Here is a 15,952-nt window from a genome sequence, read left to right on the forward strand (position 1 = left end):
CTTCCTGACTGTTCAGTCCGATGCCATCAGAGATGATTTAAAAAAAAAAAATCTTCTGTCTTCTGTAAAGGTATGTGACAATGAAGATTGAACTCCTCCATGTGGGTCCCTCTTGGCTGGTCTTGGGGGATCATCTCCAGTGTGTGGGTCCGGTCTGGGTGGGACTGGTCTGTAGTTCTCTGGTCTTCAGTCTTGATGGCTCTCGTCATCATCAGGTGTTCACATTGTATTCTGGTCCTGCATGGCACCATCAGGGAATACCGCCTGCAATAAAAGACGGATCATAGACAGAGAGGGAGGGGTGCAGAGCTTGGGTAGAAGACATTTGAGTAAAATAGGGCATTCGCCAAGGAGAATCATTTGGCAATCCCCACTGAATTGCATTTCTGTCATTTCAGCTGGGTTGTCAGATTAGAACCATACAGTCTTCCTGCGATTGAGTTCTGATGTTATGAAGGCTATGATGTTACAATCGCTTCCAGATAATGTTATTTAGGACTAGTAATATTATGTGTGTGTGTGTACTCTGACGTGAAGCCCGGGCAATTGGCACCGTACGGCAGCCACAGAGCCGGTGTGTGAATGTGAATATGCATTTGAAAGCACTTTCAGGTCAACAGTATAGTTGTGATATTGTGCTACATAAATAACATGTTGTTGTTGTTATTATTGTCCTTTTTTCATTGAGCTACTAAATTGAAACTAAATTCTTCCCATAACCCTAATAAACACTAACAACTAAACCCTACTAATTAGCCCATTAAACTAACCCAAACCCATACTATACTTAAAAAAAACCCCTTCTCCACACTAACTCTGCACTAGAAGCAGACGGACCCAATTGCCCACAAATAACTCAACCCAACACTAAACGCTAAACCCTAAAAACGAAACCCTTCTCATCACTAAAATTAATCCACTTTTGATAGCAAATAAAATCCTCCTGAATTATAAATCTGTATTATACTCAAATAAACTCTAATTCTCAAATAACCCCCTCAATGAGACCCGGATCTAACATAAAAATGCAACCCTTTAAAGGAATAGTCCACCATGTTTCAATAATCAATTGTTTTCTTCTCTGACCTGAGATGAGCTCCTCCCGACCTGCCTCGTCTTCGGACACGCCCCCAGTCAGCAACACGCACAAGACTAAGTTGTTAGCCATAGCTTGGCTCAACTTTCCAGCCGGACGCATTCAGTGCCTTACGTTAGAAGTGACCAAATTGTTCCACATGTTCCCTATTTAAACACCCCCTGCACGGCTAGTAAACCGATCCAAAAGTTGTTGCACAAAGTGAAACGTGGCGATTTCCTATCTAGGTAAAGAAATGGCACTGTAATGGAAGGAGTAGTGACACATTCGGAGTAGTTCGACTTTAACGCATTGATATCTTTACTCCTAGTTCCCCCCTTGCCTCCTTGAGAGGACTAGGAGTGAAGATATCAATGCGTCAAAGTCGAAGTACTCCAAATGTGTTACTACGCCTTCCATTACAGTGCCATTTCTTTATCTTAGAAGGAAATCGCCACGTTTCATTTTGTGCAACAACTTTAGGATCAGGGTTTTTAAATAGAGAACACATGGAACAATTTGGTCACTTCTAACCTATGGCACCGAATGCGCCCAGCTGCAAAGCTGAGCCAAGCAAATGCTAACACGTGTGCGTTGATGACTAGGTTAGCGTCCGAAGACGAGGCAGGTCAGGAGAAGCTCATCTCAGGTCAAAGAAGAACACATTTGATTATTAAAACATGCTGGACTGTTCCTTTAAAGAAATAAAACACTTCTCGAGAAAACTAACCTTTCCATAAGCAACCAATAGCTTCTAACCATACTTCTAACCATTAAGAAGCTAAACCCACACAGTAGTAAGCACTAAAAATGATACACTAAAGAGCTAAATGCCACTACTAAACCCTGGACTAAAAACTAAACCCTACTGATCACAAAATTAATCCACATTAAACTACAGGAAATCCAAACCCTCTTTTGAAACCTATATTCCCCTAAACCCATGAAATTAAACACCCCGAAAATAAAGAAATTAAAGAGAGGGAAAGGGATTTAGCCAGATGGCATCACGCTCAGCAGCTGGTCGATGCGGCACTCCAGGCAGCTGAAGACCCTCTGGGCCAGGTGCTGGGGCTGGTGGTACGCCGACACGTCCAGGGACAGGATCTCCACCACGAAGAAGACTGCCGTAGACTGGAATTAAAAACAATGAAGTAGAAACAACTCATTTAATCAAACAGGCTACAGGCACGTACACATGTCAGAAAGGTGGTGAGTGAAGAGGATGGTTACCTGCAGGAGCTGCCAGCACTGCGCTGCCTGGGGTGACCAAGCCTCAGAGGGCAGGAAGGACTGGACCACTGCTGCCAGATGATCCAGGAACCCGCCCTGTACCCGCTACAGGAGAAACAACAAATACTGGAGTGAGGAGGGTGAGTAAATATAAAATACATGTATGTAGGTAACAAGCAGTGAGATCTGACATGACATACAGGGACCAGCTGCACAACAGTCCCCAAGTCTCTGAGGAGGAGAAGCTCAAAGACCACATCCAGGAGGTTGAACTGGTGGATCTAAAATCAAAAGGATATAGAGTTTGCAGATTATTTGCAAATACATCATCTTAGATATGGAATTGTGAGCCAGTGTGTAAAAATAGCTTGACGTACCCCAACCTCCAGGAGCTCAGTGGTGGCGGTGGGAGTCTGTGTCTGGGCGAAGGCCACCAACTCGTCAAATGCCTGCTGAGTTGCACCAGCATCCTGAAGAGAGACAGTGGAACAAAGCAGAGAGAATTTCTGTTTATTTTCGTAACATTTCGGACCACCAGGGACATTCCTCCTTGCCCTACATGAACTTTACGCTTTGATCCTGCACCCGACAAAAAATAATTGTATGTGTGTGAGATCTGACTGGGATTCGAAGAGATTCTTACTTGACATGCACATCTGTTGTGGCCTTCACCCAAATGAGTTTAGTTTCTAACCCCAAAGTCAGTTAGGTAAATCCAGCCCTGTGACATTACATCCTCTCTGAAAGCATTACCTTTCCGTTGAGGGCGGCCATGTTCTTCAGGAGCATGGACCCTGTCACGGCGATGTAGTTGGCTGTCTCTGGCTGCGCAAGCAAGACCTACACAAAGCAAAACATTTTCAATGTCATCGCAATCACTACAGCAATATTACTTGGAGTTTCCAGACTATTGACTGTTGTACTCACAGTGCAGGCTTCCCTCAGTCCTCCAAGCCTCAGGTGGAAGTCCTCCAGACCGGTGGACTGGAAGAGGTAGCTATGGAGGGGCAACACAATATGTTGTAGTGAGATGAACAAATGCTTTTTTAGTCAACACAACAGTCACTTAAGAGTCAGAATGCATCTTCTGATTCACTTTCGCATGCTGACCCAAATACACAACCACCATACTTACAACACAGATGGAACCTGGCTAGCAAGAGGGGCAGCAGCAGAGTGGTCACCAAAGCAACCAACAGCATCAGGACCAGCGGTAGAGTCATCAACAGGGGCGGAGTCGTCGTCGTCAGGGGCGGAGTCGTCGTTAGCAGCAGCAGCGTCGTCGTCAGGGGCAGAGTCGTCACCAGCGGCAGAGTCGTCACCAGCGGCAGCGTCGTCGTCAGGGGCAGAGTCGTCACCAGTGGCAGCGTAGTCGTCGTCAACGGGGGCAGAGTCGTCACCAGCGGCAGCGGCAGCGTCGTCAGGGGCAGAGTCGTCGTCAGCGGCAGCGTCGTCATCAGGGGCAGAGTCGTCACCAGCAGCGTCGTCGTCACCAGCAGCGTCGTCGTCAGGGGCAGAGTTGTCGTCAGCAGCGTCGTCGTCATCAGCAGGGGCAGAGTCGTCAGTGGGGGCAGAGTCGTCGTCAGCGGGGTCAGCGTCGTCGTCAGCGGGGTCAGCGTCGTCGTCAGCGGGGTCAGCGTCGCCGTCAGCGGGGTCAGCGTCATCACCAGGATACCAGTCGATCTCCAGGAGTCCAGTAGGTTCCGGCTGAGGCATGAACAGGTCCAGCGGCATCAGGAGGGTGTTGGTAGTCTCCAGGCGGGTCCACATCCCAGCTGCGTCCATGGACAGACCCCTGCACGTGGTTGTTGTCTGGGCATGCTATTGCACACATTCATGGTACGGTACAAGAACATGATGCTGTTATTAAAGATTTCCATACATAATAAATGACTTAGAGTAAATAATTTGAATTACGTAAGTGACAATACCAGGAGTCCTCCAATCTCCATGACAGTGGTCATCTGTGTCTGCATGTGGGAGTACAACCCCGTGATGCCTCCGCAGTATCGCTGCATTGACAAAAAAACAAACAAACACACAAAATGCTTAAGAGCTGCTAGACCTGCTACTCATAAATATGAGCAGTGTGTGCGCAGGATATGTAGATCTACTGCACTCTCAAGCTTAGGTACATGTATTACTACCTCAACAACGGTGACCAAGTCCCCATTGGCGTATGGACCAACGATCCCCTGGAATGAAGAAAAACAGCTGAGTCTCATTGGAACAACGCTAGATATGACAGCTACAGGATAGACATGACAGCTACTCATCACAGTGCTAAGCAGACGCCTTTCATAAAAGTAAAACAAAGTAAAACGCCCTATTATGAATATACAATAATTCAATGTAGGAAAAAAGAATAAATAAATAAAAATGAATAAATAAATAAACCCACAACATATTTAAGGCTACTAGGTTCCTATATGCAGTTATAATCAAACCATGTTAAAGTCTTTGCAAGATAGAATACCTCTGCTGTCTGCTCGTAACAGGTGTTGGTGAGGTACCAGTACCTCCTCAGGTAGGAGCCCTCACGCCACTCCTCACACCTCAGCTTCACCTCCACCCACTACAGCACACATGTGGACACAAGCAGAGACAGATATACCACGTTATAAAAAGCATTGCTACAACCATGCTACAATTATGTTATTATCTTAAAGGAACAGTCCACCCTTTATTGATTTTCACATATTTGCAGTATTTCCAAGCATCGTTCATGAATGTGCATATCACTTTCTTCTCAGTTTTATCAGTACTTACATTTATTGGATCAGAATTATTAGCATAGCTTAGCATAATCACTGGAAGTGAATGGAGGCATAAGCATCAAGCCACAAATGACCACAGGACAGGATTAAATAGCTGTTTTGCACTCTGGTGAATTTTACATTAATTTTATTAATTTTAAGTACTTTATAAGTACATTTGATGATGTTTTGTTTGCCCCCATAGACTTGCATTGCTACGCTTGATTTGACTATACTGTTAAACTAGGCAATGGAAACACAGACGAAAATTATATGCACATTTTATGAATAATGCTGGGAAATGTCACTCACCATGACACCCTGGCGGAAGACCTCCGCGAACTCGAATGCCATCATCTGCCACATGCCCTGGACAGTCCCCGTAGGAGGCTGCAATTAAGTCACATCACACAAAAACATTAATTAAATAAAACATGGGTATGGTGGTCTTGAAACCACAAGACCATACACAAAAAAACAATGACTAGGCGAAAAATTAAATGGGTTGAAAATAAAAAGTGCATACCTCGAACAGGACCAGCTGTCCTCTGGCCACATGCTGATATGTGAATGAAAAAAGGAGAGATGTTTCATATCTAGGCCACTGAATATGCACATGAAGAGTTCAGATGCAAAACCCCCTAACTCCATTTCTGAAGACCTGCACTTCTATATTTATAGACAACCCCGTTGTTGGTTTGGTTTACATTCATGTACTTGATAATACATATAAATAGTTATATTACATGAATAAAATAAAAAAATATGCAATTTTAATAGCTTTGTATTAAATAAAAATGAATTGAGATTATTATCTGAAAAGGCACTTAGGGGGTTTTGCATCTGAACTCTTCACATATTGACATGCCTACAAATTTTAAAGGTGTGTCTATCAATGCCTGATTATTATAACTCACCGCCTGGGTGCTCTGCTGTAATCCAATGGTGGTGGCTGCAAAACAATTGCAAAAACTATTAGGTGAGAAGTCTTTTGGGGTATACTGGACGTATCACCATGCACATTGTTCATAATGATAAGGAATAATGCCCAAGAGATAGGCCTACACTTGTTGTTAACATTCAAATCGGTTACCGGTACTCTTCTTACCCTCGATCCAGTCCACCTGGATGTCCACCTCCGCAGTTTCCCGCTCCGCCTGGATCCCGGCCTCGCTCGTTGCCCAGACTGCTTGGGTTTGGGCCTCCACCGTTCCTCTCACCGCCTGGATTCCGGCCTCAGCCGTTCCCCAGACAGCTTGAATGCCGGCTTCGGCCGTCACCCGCCCAGCCTGGGTTGCCGCCTCCGCCGTGTCTGGCCCTGCCTGGATCGCCACCTCCGCGGTCAGGCACTCAGTCTGGCTCGCCACCTCCGTAGTCGGCCACTCGGTCTGGGTGGCCATCTCCGCCGTCTCCTTCTCTTGGGAACCGGCAAAGCACCACAACGCCCATCTCCTCTGCTGCGCGGCTCGGCGCCTGCTGCTTCGGGATGGCATTACTAGTCCAAGCAAACTCTATCTGTCTAAAGCGTCAATTTACCTAAAGTAGCCTAAAAGTTTGTAAAATAGCTACTTTCCGAGCGGATTCAATATACCGGTTCTATACTATTACACCAAATCCAAACAACAGTTCACAATGAGGACCCGAGCTAACTATTTGGGCTAAGTACAATTTGGTTTAGGTTATTTAGAAACGTCAGGTAGGTAATTCGAAAAACAATGTACCAATCCGATTCAATAGGCTACAACGTCAGTGAAATAAGCCAAACAATCCCAATGTGAGCAACTGAGCTGACAACTAACAAAAATAACTTAACGAAAACAATATTATTGAGAAACCGGCTAACTAATTTAGCTAAATCAAATTAGCTGTAGCCTACTAGTCAGTACACGGTAGATATCAAGAAAACAATGTATATACCCGTTTGAATTAAATCTATAAGTATACTATCAAACAGTTGGAATAGCAATTATTAGAAATTAGCAGTTAGCAATAGCTATTTCTGATAACGGTACAAAGAGGAAAACTTGCGGAGCAAATTGTATGTCGTGCGCTTCTCAAGGCTGTTCGTGAAGAACTGACCAACAGGTGCTCAGGCGTCCTTTTTATATGGCTGGATGCGTTCTAGTTCTAACAGTCTATGAAGTGTACATTCCATGCGTAGCTACTGTCTCTAGGGGCGACGTCACAATTACCCTGTAAGATTTCTGTTCAAACATTTTGGACCCAGTTAGGCCTACCAAGTCCGCTTAAATTAGTTAACCGGTTTCTCAGTAATATTGTTTTCGTTAAATTATTTTTGTTAGTTGTCAGCTCAGTTAATTCCCACACAGCAAAAGTACACCGTAATGGATCCGCCCCGGAGTCCACCGTCCGGAGGCCATCCTCCGGAACGGATCCGGTAAACGGGGCCGTATCGGCGTCCACTTGCACGCCGCCTATCATCCGACGCGGAGGCGTGGTGCGGACTCAAAAGGGACCCGTTTGTCACCCGCAACGGATCCGCGTGCAGAAGCGTACCTCCGCAGTGAGCCCGGTTCGGAGGCGCGACATCCGATGCGGACTCATTCCGTGTCCACTTATTGCATCCGTCACGGTCCCACTACTTTTTATCAGTTACGGACCCATTCCGGACTCATAGATGTTCCGGGCCGGGACCATTTTGGATCCGTGCTCATAAAGTTACTTTCTTATTATGCTATAATCCCAATAAACGAACACTAAACCAGTTAACCGTTTCAAACAGCATTTAGATTTAAAGAAGAAATGAAACGAATATTCATCTATTATTCACATTAAATATTGGGCCTATTTCTAAAACATCAATCCAACATTAAATAATTTTTCCGGACATAACTTGTTGAAACGGCAACTTAAAACCGTGCCTTTGGTGCGACAATATTTACAGGGGCGTGACGTCATGCGGTTGACACCCTCTTTTTGCGAGTATGGTTGGCTGCGGAAATATCATACATTTGAAGGACCCATATCTCATAAAGGAACCAACATTAAGATACAAATATCGTCATGTCGAAAGAACACACCTCTAACATTATGTGACAAAAACTCCCGTTGAATATAAGCCTCAAATAAGCCGAGTAGACTTTTCTTTGATGATGCACCACCATATGCCATATATAGGCATATGGGTTGGAAAGATATGCCATATTCGGCACAGGATCGACGGGCACAAAACAGCACCGCGCTCCTACTAGGCTACACGAAGGCTACACGCTGATCATTATTAAGATATTATCAATCATATGACACTATTAGTGTAGGCTGTATGTGCTGTGGTAAACTGGAAAATATGGGAGCATGTTAGGGTGCCAGCCAGCTGCCGGTTTCTCAGATCATGTGACATTCCGCGCTGTCTTTGACAGGTTGAAACCGAAGTGGCACTTTGAAAGCCAGCTTTAAAATCTTATTAAACAATGGCGTTATCTCAATTATTATGCCGACAACTTATCGATCAACCAGCGCGGCATACTTGTTTTTTTGTTTATGGCAACGTGACAAGGGGGGGGACGATGCTTTGGCTGCTGCACTCTGTCTTTGACATGTTGAAACCTAGCGAAATTGCACTATCAGCTACTTTAAAAACGTATGCTTAAGTAGCTCAATAGCATGGTTTTAATGTAATCTTAATAAACAATGGCGTTATACCCATCATTATGCGACAATTTGGAAGTCGGCAGGTATATTTTGACACAGATGTTCGTGCCATGGATAGAGTCATAACTACACAACACAGATGTTCGTGCTCGGATGCTGGGACGATTTCGTTACATATAAAGCAATAACTCCACGACCGACGGCCATGGAGTCGTAACGAAACACCTCGACCCGCAGCGCATTGACCGAGGACCCTTAGTACTAGGGTGCTACAATGGCAGAGAGGAATAGCATCTTTAGCATGCTGCTATCCTGCTAAGTGGCTGTCGGCCAGACTCACCCGTGGTCGCACTCGAGCTAGAGATATCCGTCAGCACACCTGCTATCCATAGACACTGCTTGTGGTAGCCTAGGAGTGTATTTCCAACCATGTCCACGGTCTCCAGATTTTTTTTAAGGTAAACAACAGGAGGGGTGGAAAACGCCCGGAGCACAACATTGATCTAGGTCACTTCAAAAGCCGATGCCTCCTACACGATCAGCGTTGTTTTGCCTTCTCCTTGTCAGCAACAGTTCCAGTAATTTTGACTTAAAGACACTTGTGCAGAGAGATGCCTTCAGTGAAGCTTGTACTTGTTGCAACCTGTACCATTTGGACCGCCACGAACACAATATTTTCCACTGTGCTTTGATTTACTAGTCATAGACGCCGCCATTGATTACTATAACTTTGTGGGTTCGGAGTTGGACTGTGTCAACCTTATGACGTCACGCATAAGACAATAAATTCGCACTACTGGACAAAATATTGCTCATTTTGAGCACGTTTTAACATGACTTCCCGGATAAATTATTACACACACAATATCTTGTTTTAATCACAAAGCTTGGAACTTTTGTAATATGCAGCACAAACTGTAAAATTCCAACAATTAATATTCGTTTCATTTCTTCTTTAATTCTACAGATAACACAGACCTGGCCTAGACACCGTTTAAATAAGAACCCGAAAAAAACACAACCTGACTAAGAACTTCACTCATCATGATTTTTTTTATTTATCTTGACATTATTTTTCTGTCTCACTGTCATGTTGAACAATCGCGTGTCCGTGGCTGCCTTCTCTTCCTTCCCTCATGCCTCATCAGTCGACGGGGAAACATCACATCAGCGCTCCGATCTGAAAAGGCAACAGAGCTAAACTTAGAGCTTTCATTTAAATTTCGTAAGATGGCAATCAGACATTGCATTGCATATGGAATGGACAACGCTCTTTCACATCTCTATCCCGTGACAGTAATGATGTTGAATATTATAAGATGTACAATGTCCTACTTACTCTTGGTCGTAAAAGCCGGGAGGCAGGCGGGCATCACCGTAGCAGGGTGGATCCATTACAGCTGGCTAGCCTTGTCCGACCCAGAGGTAATTCCACCTGTTTACTGTTGCACAAGATTAAGGACAAATTCAGATATTTGTAGCCCAACCACGGACACCTGTATCAAACTATGAGCCCAGCTACTTCATTCATTCACCAATGATGGACAGCATATGGGACGAGGGCGCAGTTCATGGCCATCCATTAATTGCTAATAAATTAGCCTGGATTTCGTTAACGTGAGGAGAACATGATGCCACCGCTTTAGGATTTATACCGTTAAAAACACAGTTGGTGCCAAACCTGTTGAGAGCATCACCAATCCGTGTAAAAGTGTACCATGAGCCAAATTCAGACCAATATAGCCGTTTCATAGGAGTATTTGAACACTTAGACCTACGTTTAACTTTACACAAGTTTGCTTCAGTCAACCGGTTTGCTAGTAACTGGCTAGCAAGCTAACGTAAGGCTGTTAAAATGGGCACAATGTTGATAATTTTTATTCAACTGCACTTCCTCCATGTATCGGATGGCATCATATTTTAACAGCATTTAGGAAATACTACAATAGCCAATGTAGTTCTCCATGTCTTTGAATGAATGAACTAGCTGTCTCGTTTTGAAAACAACTAGGGTTAACTTACACTTTTAAAGTCATAAAACAAAATCCTACGAAATATCAATAAGCATTGATAGTATAAAAGCTTCAGATATACTTTTTGTACCTTTGTGTATCACCTAATATAAATAAATCAATACTTACTGGAGAGCGCTGTTCGGTCGTGTCTGCCCCAACAAAAACTGTACCAACGTCCGTTAGATTTTACAGCGCGTCCGCGTTTGTGAATCAGATATGGATGCGATTATGGTCCGCGTTTTGACGGTAGAATTTGGGGCGGCGCACGGTGGCGACCCTGATCCACCAAGTGGAACCCAAAGGAATGTGACAGTGACACGGATGTGGTGACTTGAACGCGGCTCCGCATCGGAGTCCTCTGCTGTGTGGGTTAGGTCTTACCTGACCAGGCACGCGACTGACAACCCACCCCTTCGGTCGCTTCTTTTGGGCTTGTTTTCACGCCCGTCAGTCGAATTCTTTTGGGTTTTTTTTAGGGCGTCAGTCGGTTATTTGTCGTAGAAAATCTGGCAACACTGCATAGATCTATGTTTTGGACTGAAAGCGGCTAAAAACGCAAAAATGAATTGTGGACCACAATTTGTGGTGGAGACACGAAGCATGAAGAGAAGTGGTTCAAATAAAGCTAGTGTTTTGCAATAAATATAATTAATTTCCAATAAGTGCAGAAACGGGGAGTGTGAAATGAGAGTACATGTAGGCCTAGTGTTGGAGTGGAGGCCTCTACAGGCCTGCGGCACCAGTGTGTGTGTGTGTGTGTGGGGGGGTGCAGTCAGGGTTGGTGTGTGCAGTACAGGGGTCACGTGTTAGTGGTGGAGAGGAGGCTAGGACCGGGAGAGGCTATGCACAGAGAATCTGAGTGGTGGGGTATAAAACAGGGGTTGGAGTGTGCAGTTCTGGGGAGTGGCGATGGAGGTTTGGGCAGGGTTGGGGTTTGCAGTGCAGGAGTTGTGGTGGAGTGGAGGACAGGGCTGGGGTATGCACAGGCAGCCGTGGCCTAATGGTGAAGGAGATGGGATTTAGATCAGAGGGTTGCAGGTTCAAACCCCATCCTCCACTCCCTACCGTACTCCATGGCTGAGGTGCCCTTGATCAAGGCACCTAACCCCTTACTGCTCCAGGGACTGTAACCATTACCCTGTAAATGACTAAGTCGCTTTAGATAAAAGTGTCAGCTAAGTGCAATGTAATGTACTGCACCGAGACAATGGGGTGGGAGTGTTGGAGTGTTTCCAGGGTTGGAATGTGCAGTGCTGGGGTAGTGGTGGAGGAGTAGAGCCAATGACAGGGGTCGGAGTGTGCAACAAGGTCTGAGAGTTCTGGATGTGACAGGATCATGTAAGAGTAAGATACCCCAAACAGAGTAAGATACCCCAAACCCTGCCTACCCAAATGCAAAGTAGTGTGCTCAAGTTTGGTCTCATAAGGGGGTGCTGTCCTAGCCTGATTATTATCGACTTTCAAATCTCTTTGAGACTTGTTCTGACCAAGAGCATAACAATTAACGTTTCCCAACCGGCATGGTTGACCCGCCTCTCTAGGTTTGCTACTGGTTGACTGGTGTCCGACAAAAGTGGATGGAGTTTCCAATTTTTTGGGAGATTAGAAACGATATTTGCATTGCTCTTGGCCTCACTAAGCAACGCAGGTGTTGCGTGACTAATAGGGCGTGACCTGGCTGGTGTTGTCCCCTCCGTCTTCTTCTCTTTCTGTGGCGTTTCATGACAGTTTGCATAAGATGTGCGCTACCGCCATCTACAGCGCCAAGGGAACTCCATACATTCTCAACCTAAAGTCTCCAAAGGTATCCTAACCGAAGGTCTTCAAAAGGGGCACTCACCTGGCGTCACAAGGATCCAGGAAAACTACAGACTTGATGTATCTTACTCCAACAGACGATTCTTTGGGTCGGGTGTTTGGTTCTGGGGTGCTGGAGTGGAGGTGATGGCAGGGTTGGAGTGTGCAGTTCTGGGTTGGAGGGGGGGTGATGGCTTGGGTTGGGATGGGCATTGAGATCTTAGAGGTCTGAATGTAACAGGCTCCGGCTCCACGCCTAATAAAGCCAGAACAATGGAGGTCGACAGCCAGAACAAACACACACACACACGCAAGCATGCACACAAGTAGTACAAACACACACAGGCCCACTTAATCTCTTGCACTCTCTTCCCTGCTTTCACTGCCTGGCTCTGTTTTTCTCGCACACAAACACACACACACACACACACACACACACACACACACACACACACACACACACACACACACACGTGCGCGCGCACAAACACACGCACGCGCACGCACACACACGCACACGTGCACACAAACACACACATGCACCTGTGTCATGTCATAGTATTGTAGAACTATAGTAGTTAACTTTTCAATGACGATTACAGCGTGCCATTAGAGGTACGGCGTGCATTAAGGGGTTAACCTTTGGGTCATACAGCTGACCTCGCTTTTTCTTTAAACTTTCATTTCTCAGCTCACACTTGTGTGTGATCATGCCATCTCTAACCCTGAAGGGATGGTTTGTTCTGAGTCTTGACTTGGTCTCTCCCTGTCTTGGTCTCGGTCTAGGTCTGTATACCCTCTGGTCTCGGTCTAGGACTAAGCGGCCTTGAGTCTTGAGTCAAGACTCTTGACTACATCGCTAACACACCCGCTCACACACACACACACACACACACACACACACACACACACACACACACACACACACACACACACACACACACACACACACACCAGTGTTTCCCACAGAAATTTTGGAAACTATGGGGGCAGCCGGGTTTTTTTGCGGGGGAGGTTCTCACGCGGGCCTTTTTTTGGGGGGGGTATTGTATTCACGCAGCGTAAATGCAAAACAGCAAAACAATGACTACAGTATGACATTGGCGCATGGAGAAACTGTAGGCCTGGGCCTATATTTCAGCCATTTATATTTTGAGAAATAAGGCTACATAAGATTTTACCCATGACTTGTATAACAGTAGTACATTGTCATTGTCAAAAAATGCAGTACAGTGAATGATTTCTGTTTACAACTCAGTTTCATTCGTCCCTCATGCAGGGGTCTAGGTAATGAAAACAATAATAATACAAAATAGGAGCAGAGATAAGAATTTAAGAGCACTGTGAAATTGTTAACGCATAGACAAAAAGGGTCTTAGAGGGTAGGCTATGCCTTTCCCCCCACACATATCTGTAGGCGTACACATTCTACATGAGGGGTGCTGGTCACAGGGCCATTTTTTTCCAAATTCCTCCCATTAAAAGGGCTGAACAATATATTACACATTTATGTCTATATTCACATTCATTACACATTAATTTCTATATGCAGCCCGATGTCTCCTCTGCTGTGTCAATGAAGGCCTGTCACCAAACTCATTACAACTGTAAAACAAAGCCTAGGGAGTGTCAGTAAACTCATCCCAACTGTCCCTTCTCTGAAGGTTTTTTATATTGCTCCCAAACCCAAGTTAACTACAACAACTTGACTAGGCTTTTGATCCCTCTGTCTTTCAAGCACTTGTGGTTTTCTCTATAGGATGTATTTACTCCAGGAGGAAAATGCGAAGGAAATCGTAATTCAAATCTTTTTTAACAAAAACGGATATCCTTTAAAAAAAAAAAAAAAAGTAAAAAAAAGAAAAAACAAAAATATATATATATATATATATTTTTACATTTTCGTAAACTATGGCGGCCAAATTTAAACTATGGCGGGCCGCCATAGTTTCCTCAATGTATGGGAAACACTGCACACACACACACACACACACACACACACACACACACACACACACACACACACACACACACACACACACACACACACACACACACACACAACCGAAGAGGTAGTAATGCACATTCAAACATTCCACTGGCACAGGTGAGCACATGCCCATCCGCATTATCAGCATAGTACACACAATCATGCATCAAATACAAATCAAATATTTATCGGCCATACGCCATAAAGATGAATTAAATATGAGCACCCATAAATAGAAATAGGCATTCTGTTGTGCTCCACCATCAAACAAGATGACACAATCTCCTATAAATGCTCCTACTGTCTTTGTAATGACATTATCCAGCTCTCCTACTGGGAGTAGAACAGACACGTACACTAAACACGGTGGTCTTCACACACAGAGTCTGGAGACCTGTTTGCAGTCAAACATAATAAAGACAGAGATGCACACATACACAGACACACAGCCATACTCAATGTCTCTCTATCTCTCTCCATCTCTCTATTATTCTCTTTCTGTCACACACACGCACGCACGCACACACGCACCAGCCTGATCTCCAAAAATTCAGTGCTCCTGGACACGGATGTTAAGGACACAAAATCTGTGTCCAGGAGCACGGATTTTGCCAAAATTCCGTGCTCCTGGACACGGAATTGTTTTCCGTGCTCCTGGACACAGAATTATTTTCCGTGATGGGCACACGGAAGTGCTTTCTATAGGATATTACTGCAGCACTGTGTTAACTCTATCATTAGAAAATACATACCAAATGCTAATCCTAAACAAAATAATGCTACAGCAATTTAAGTTGTGCCCTGACCAAAACATTCCCTAACCTTAACCAGTCATTTAAGACATATTTTTGAGAAATACCTTTTCCAGTTGGTTGCTAGGCTATCAAACTTATAACATGAATGAAAGAAAACTAGCTGTGCCCAGACCAAAACAATCCCTAACCCTAACCTGTCAGTAAGAAATGTTTTTTTTTTAGACAAAATATTTGAAATTAGAAAAATCCTGAGAAAACACAAGACTGTGGAAACATAGAGCTGTGGGAGTATAGAGAGCGCTTCTGTGTGTCCATCACGGAAAATAATTCCGTGTCCAGGAGCACGGAATTTTGGCAAAATCCGTGCTCCTGGACACGGATTTTGTGTCCTTAACATCCGTGTCCAGGAGCACGGAATTTTTGGAGATCATTTTGCACGCATGCACGCACACACGCACACACACCTATCTTCTCCGGCATTAAAAAATACAGAGTGCAACAATCAGTCCAGTCCCTCTCCTTACCGCTCCCTGTGATGCTGCTGAGCTGTGTGGTGGCAGTGTGTGTTTATGTAGTAGTCCCTTGGGCCATCTGGGTAATGTGACAGTAGTAACTAACTACGGGGGGTCTCAGCTCTCCTGTTGCAGAAGAGAGGAGTGAGACTTTGCTTTGTTGATGACACAGCGGATGGATAGGGGTGTTTGGTAAACACACACATC

The 15,952-nt window shown here is 44.8% G+C and overlaps 1 protein-coding gene and 1 long non-coding RNA gene across 2 annotated transcripts; both read right to left on the bottom strand.

Annotated features, from left to right (window-relative positions):
- Positions 1-1,755: 1,755 nt before the first annotated feature.
- Positions 1,756-7,111, bottom strand: LOC134461864 (uncharacterized). The gene is made up of 14 exons (XM_063214702.1): positions 6,173-7,111; positions 5,982-6,016; positions 5,591-5,623; positions 5,377-5,454; positions 4,785-4,883; positions 4,456-4,503; positions 4,240-4,320; positions 3,444-4,129; positions 3,236-3,305; positions 3,062-3,148; positions 2,686-2,778; positions 2,509-2,589; positions 2,309-2,413; positions 1,756-2,209 (listed from the first exon to the last, which is right to left on the bottom strand). The coding sequence occupies exons 1-14, from the start codon at positions 6,555-6,557 to the stop codon at positions 2,069-2,071; spliced, it is 2,022 nt and encodes a 673-aa protein (XP_063070772.1). The 5' UTR covers positions 6,558-7,111; the 3' UTR covers positions 1,756-2,068.
- Positions 7,112-9,732: 2,621 nt separating this feature from the next.
- LOC134461865 (uncharacterized) lies at positions 9,733-11,055 on the bottom strand. The gene is made up of 3 exons (XR_010037438.1): positions 10,818-11,055; positions 10,016-10,118; positions 9,733-9,856 (listed from the first exon to the last, which is right to left on the bottom strand). It is a non-coding gene; the product is annotated as an uncharacterized LOC134461865 (long non-coding RNA).
- Between the last annotated feature and the right edge of the window lie 4,897 nt (positions 11,056-15,952).

The sequence above is a fragment of the Engraulis encrasicolus genome, chromosome 13 (genome assembly GCF_034702125.1).
Source record: "Engraulis encrasicolus isolate BLACKSEA-1 chromosome 13, IST_EnEncr_1.0, whole genome shotgun sequence".
Classification (NCBI taxonomy): Eukaryota; Metazoa; Chordata; class Actinopteri; order Clupeiformes; family Engraulidae; genus Engraulis; species Engraulis encrasicolus.

What these genes read in the sequence shown, in the direction of transcription:
- LOC134461864 (XM_063214702.1), bottom strand. Translation starts at nt 6,557, where the DNA reads ATGCCATCCCGAAGCAGCAGGCGCCGAGCCGCGCAGCAGAGGAGATGG. An exon ending in TCTTCCGCCAGGGTGTCATG is followed by an intron (nt 4,884 to 5,376) that starts GTGAGTGACATT and finishes TGTGTGCTGTAG; the next exon opens with TGGGTGGAGGTGAAGCTGAG. An exon ending in GTTACGAGCAGACAGCAGAG is followed by an intron (nt 4,504 to 4,784) that starts GTATTCTATCTT and finishes TCTTCATTCCAG; the next exon opens with GGGATCGTTGGTCCATACGC.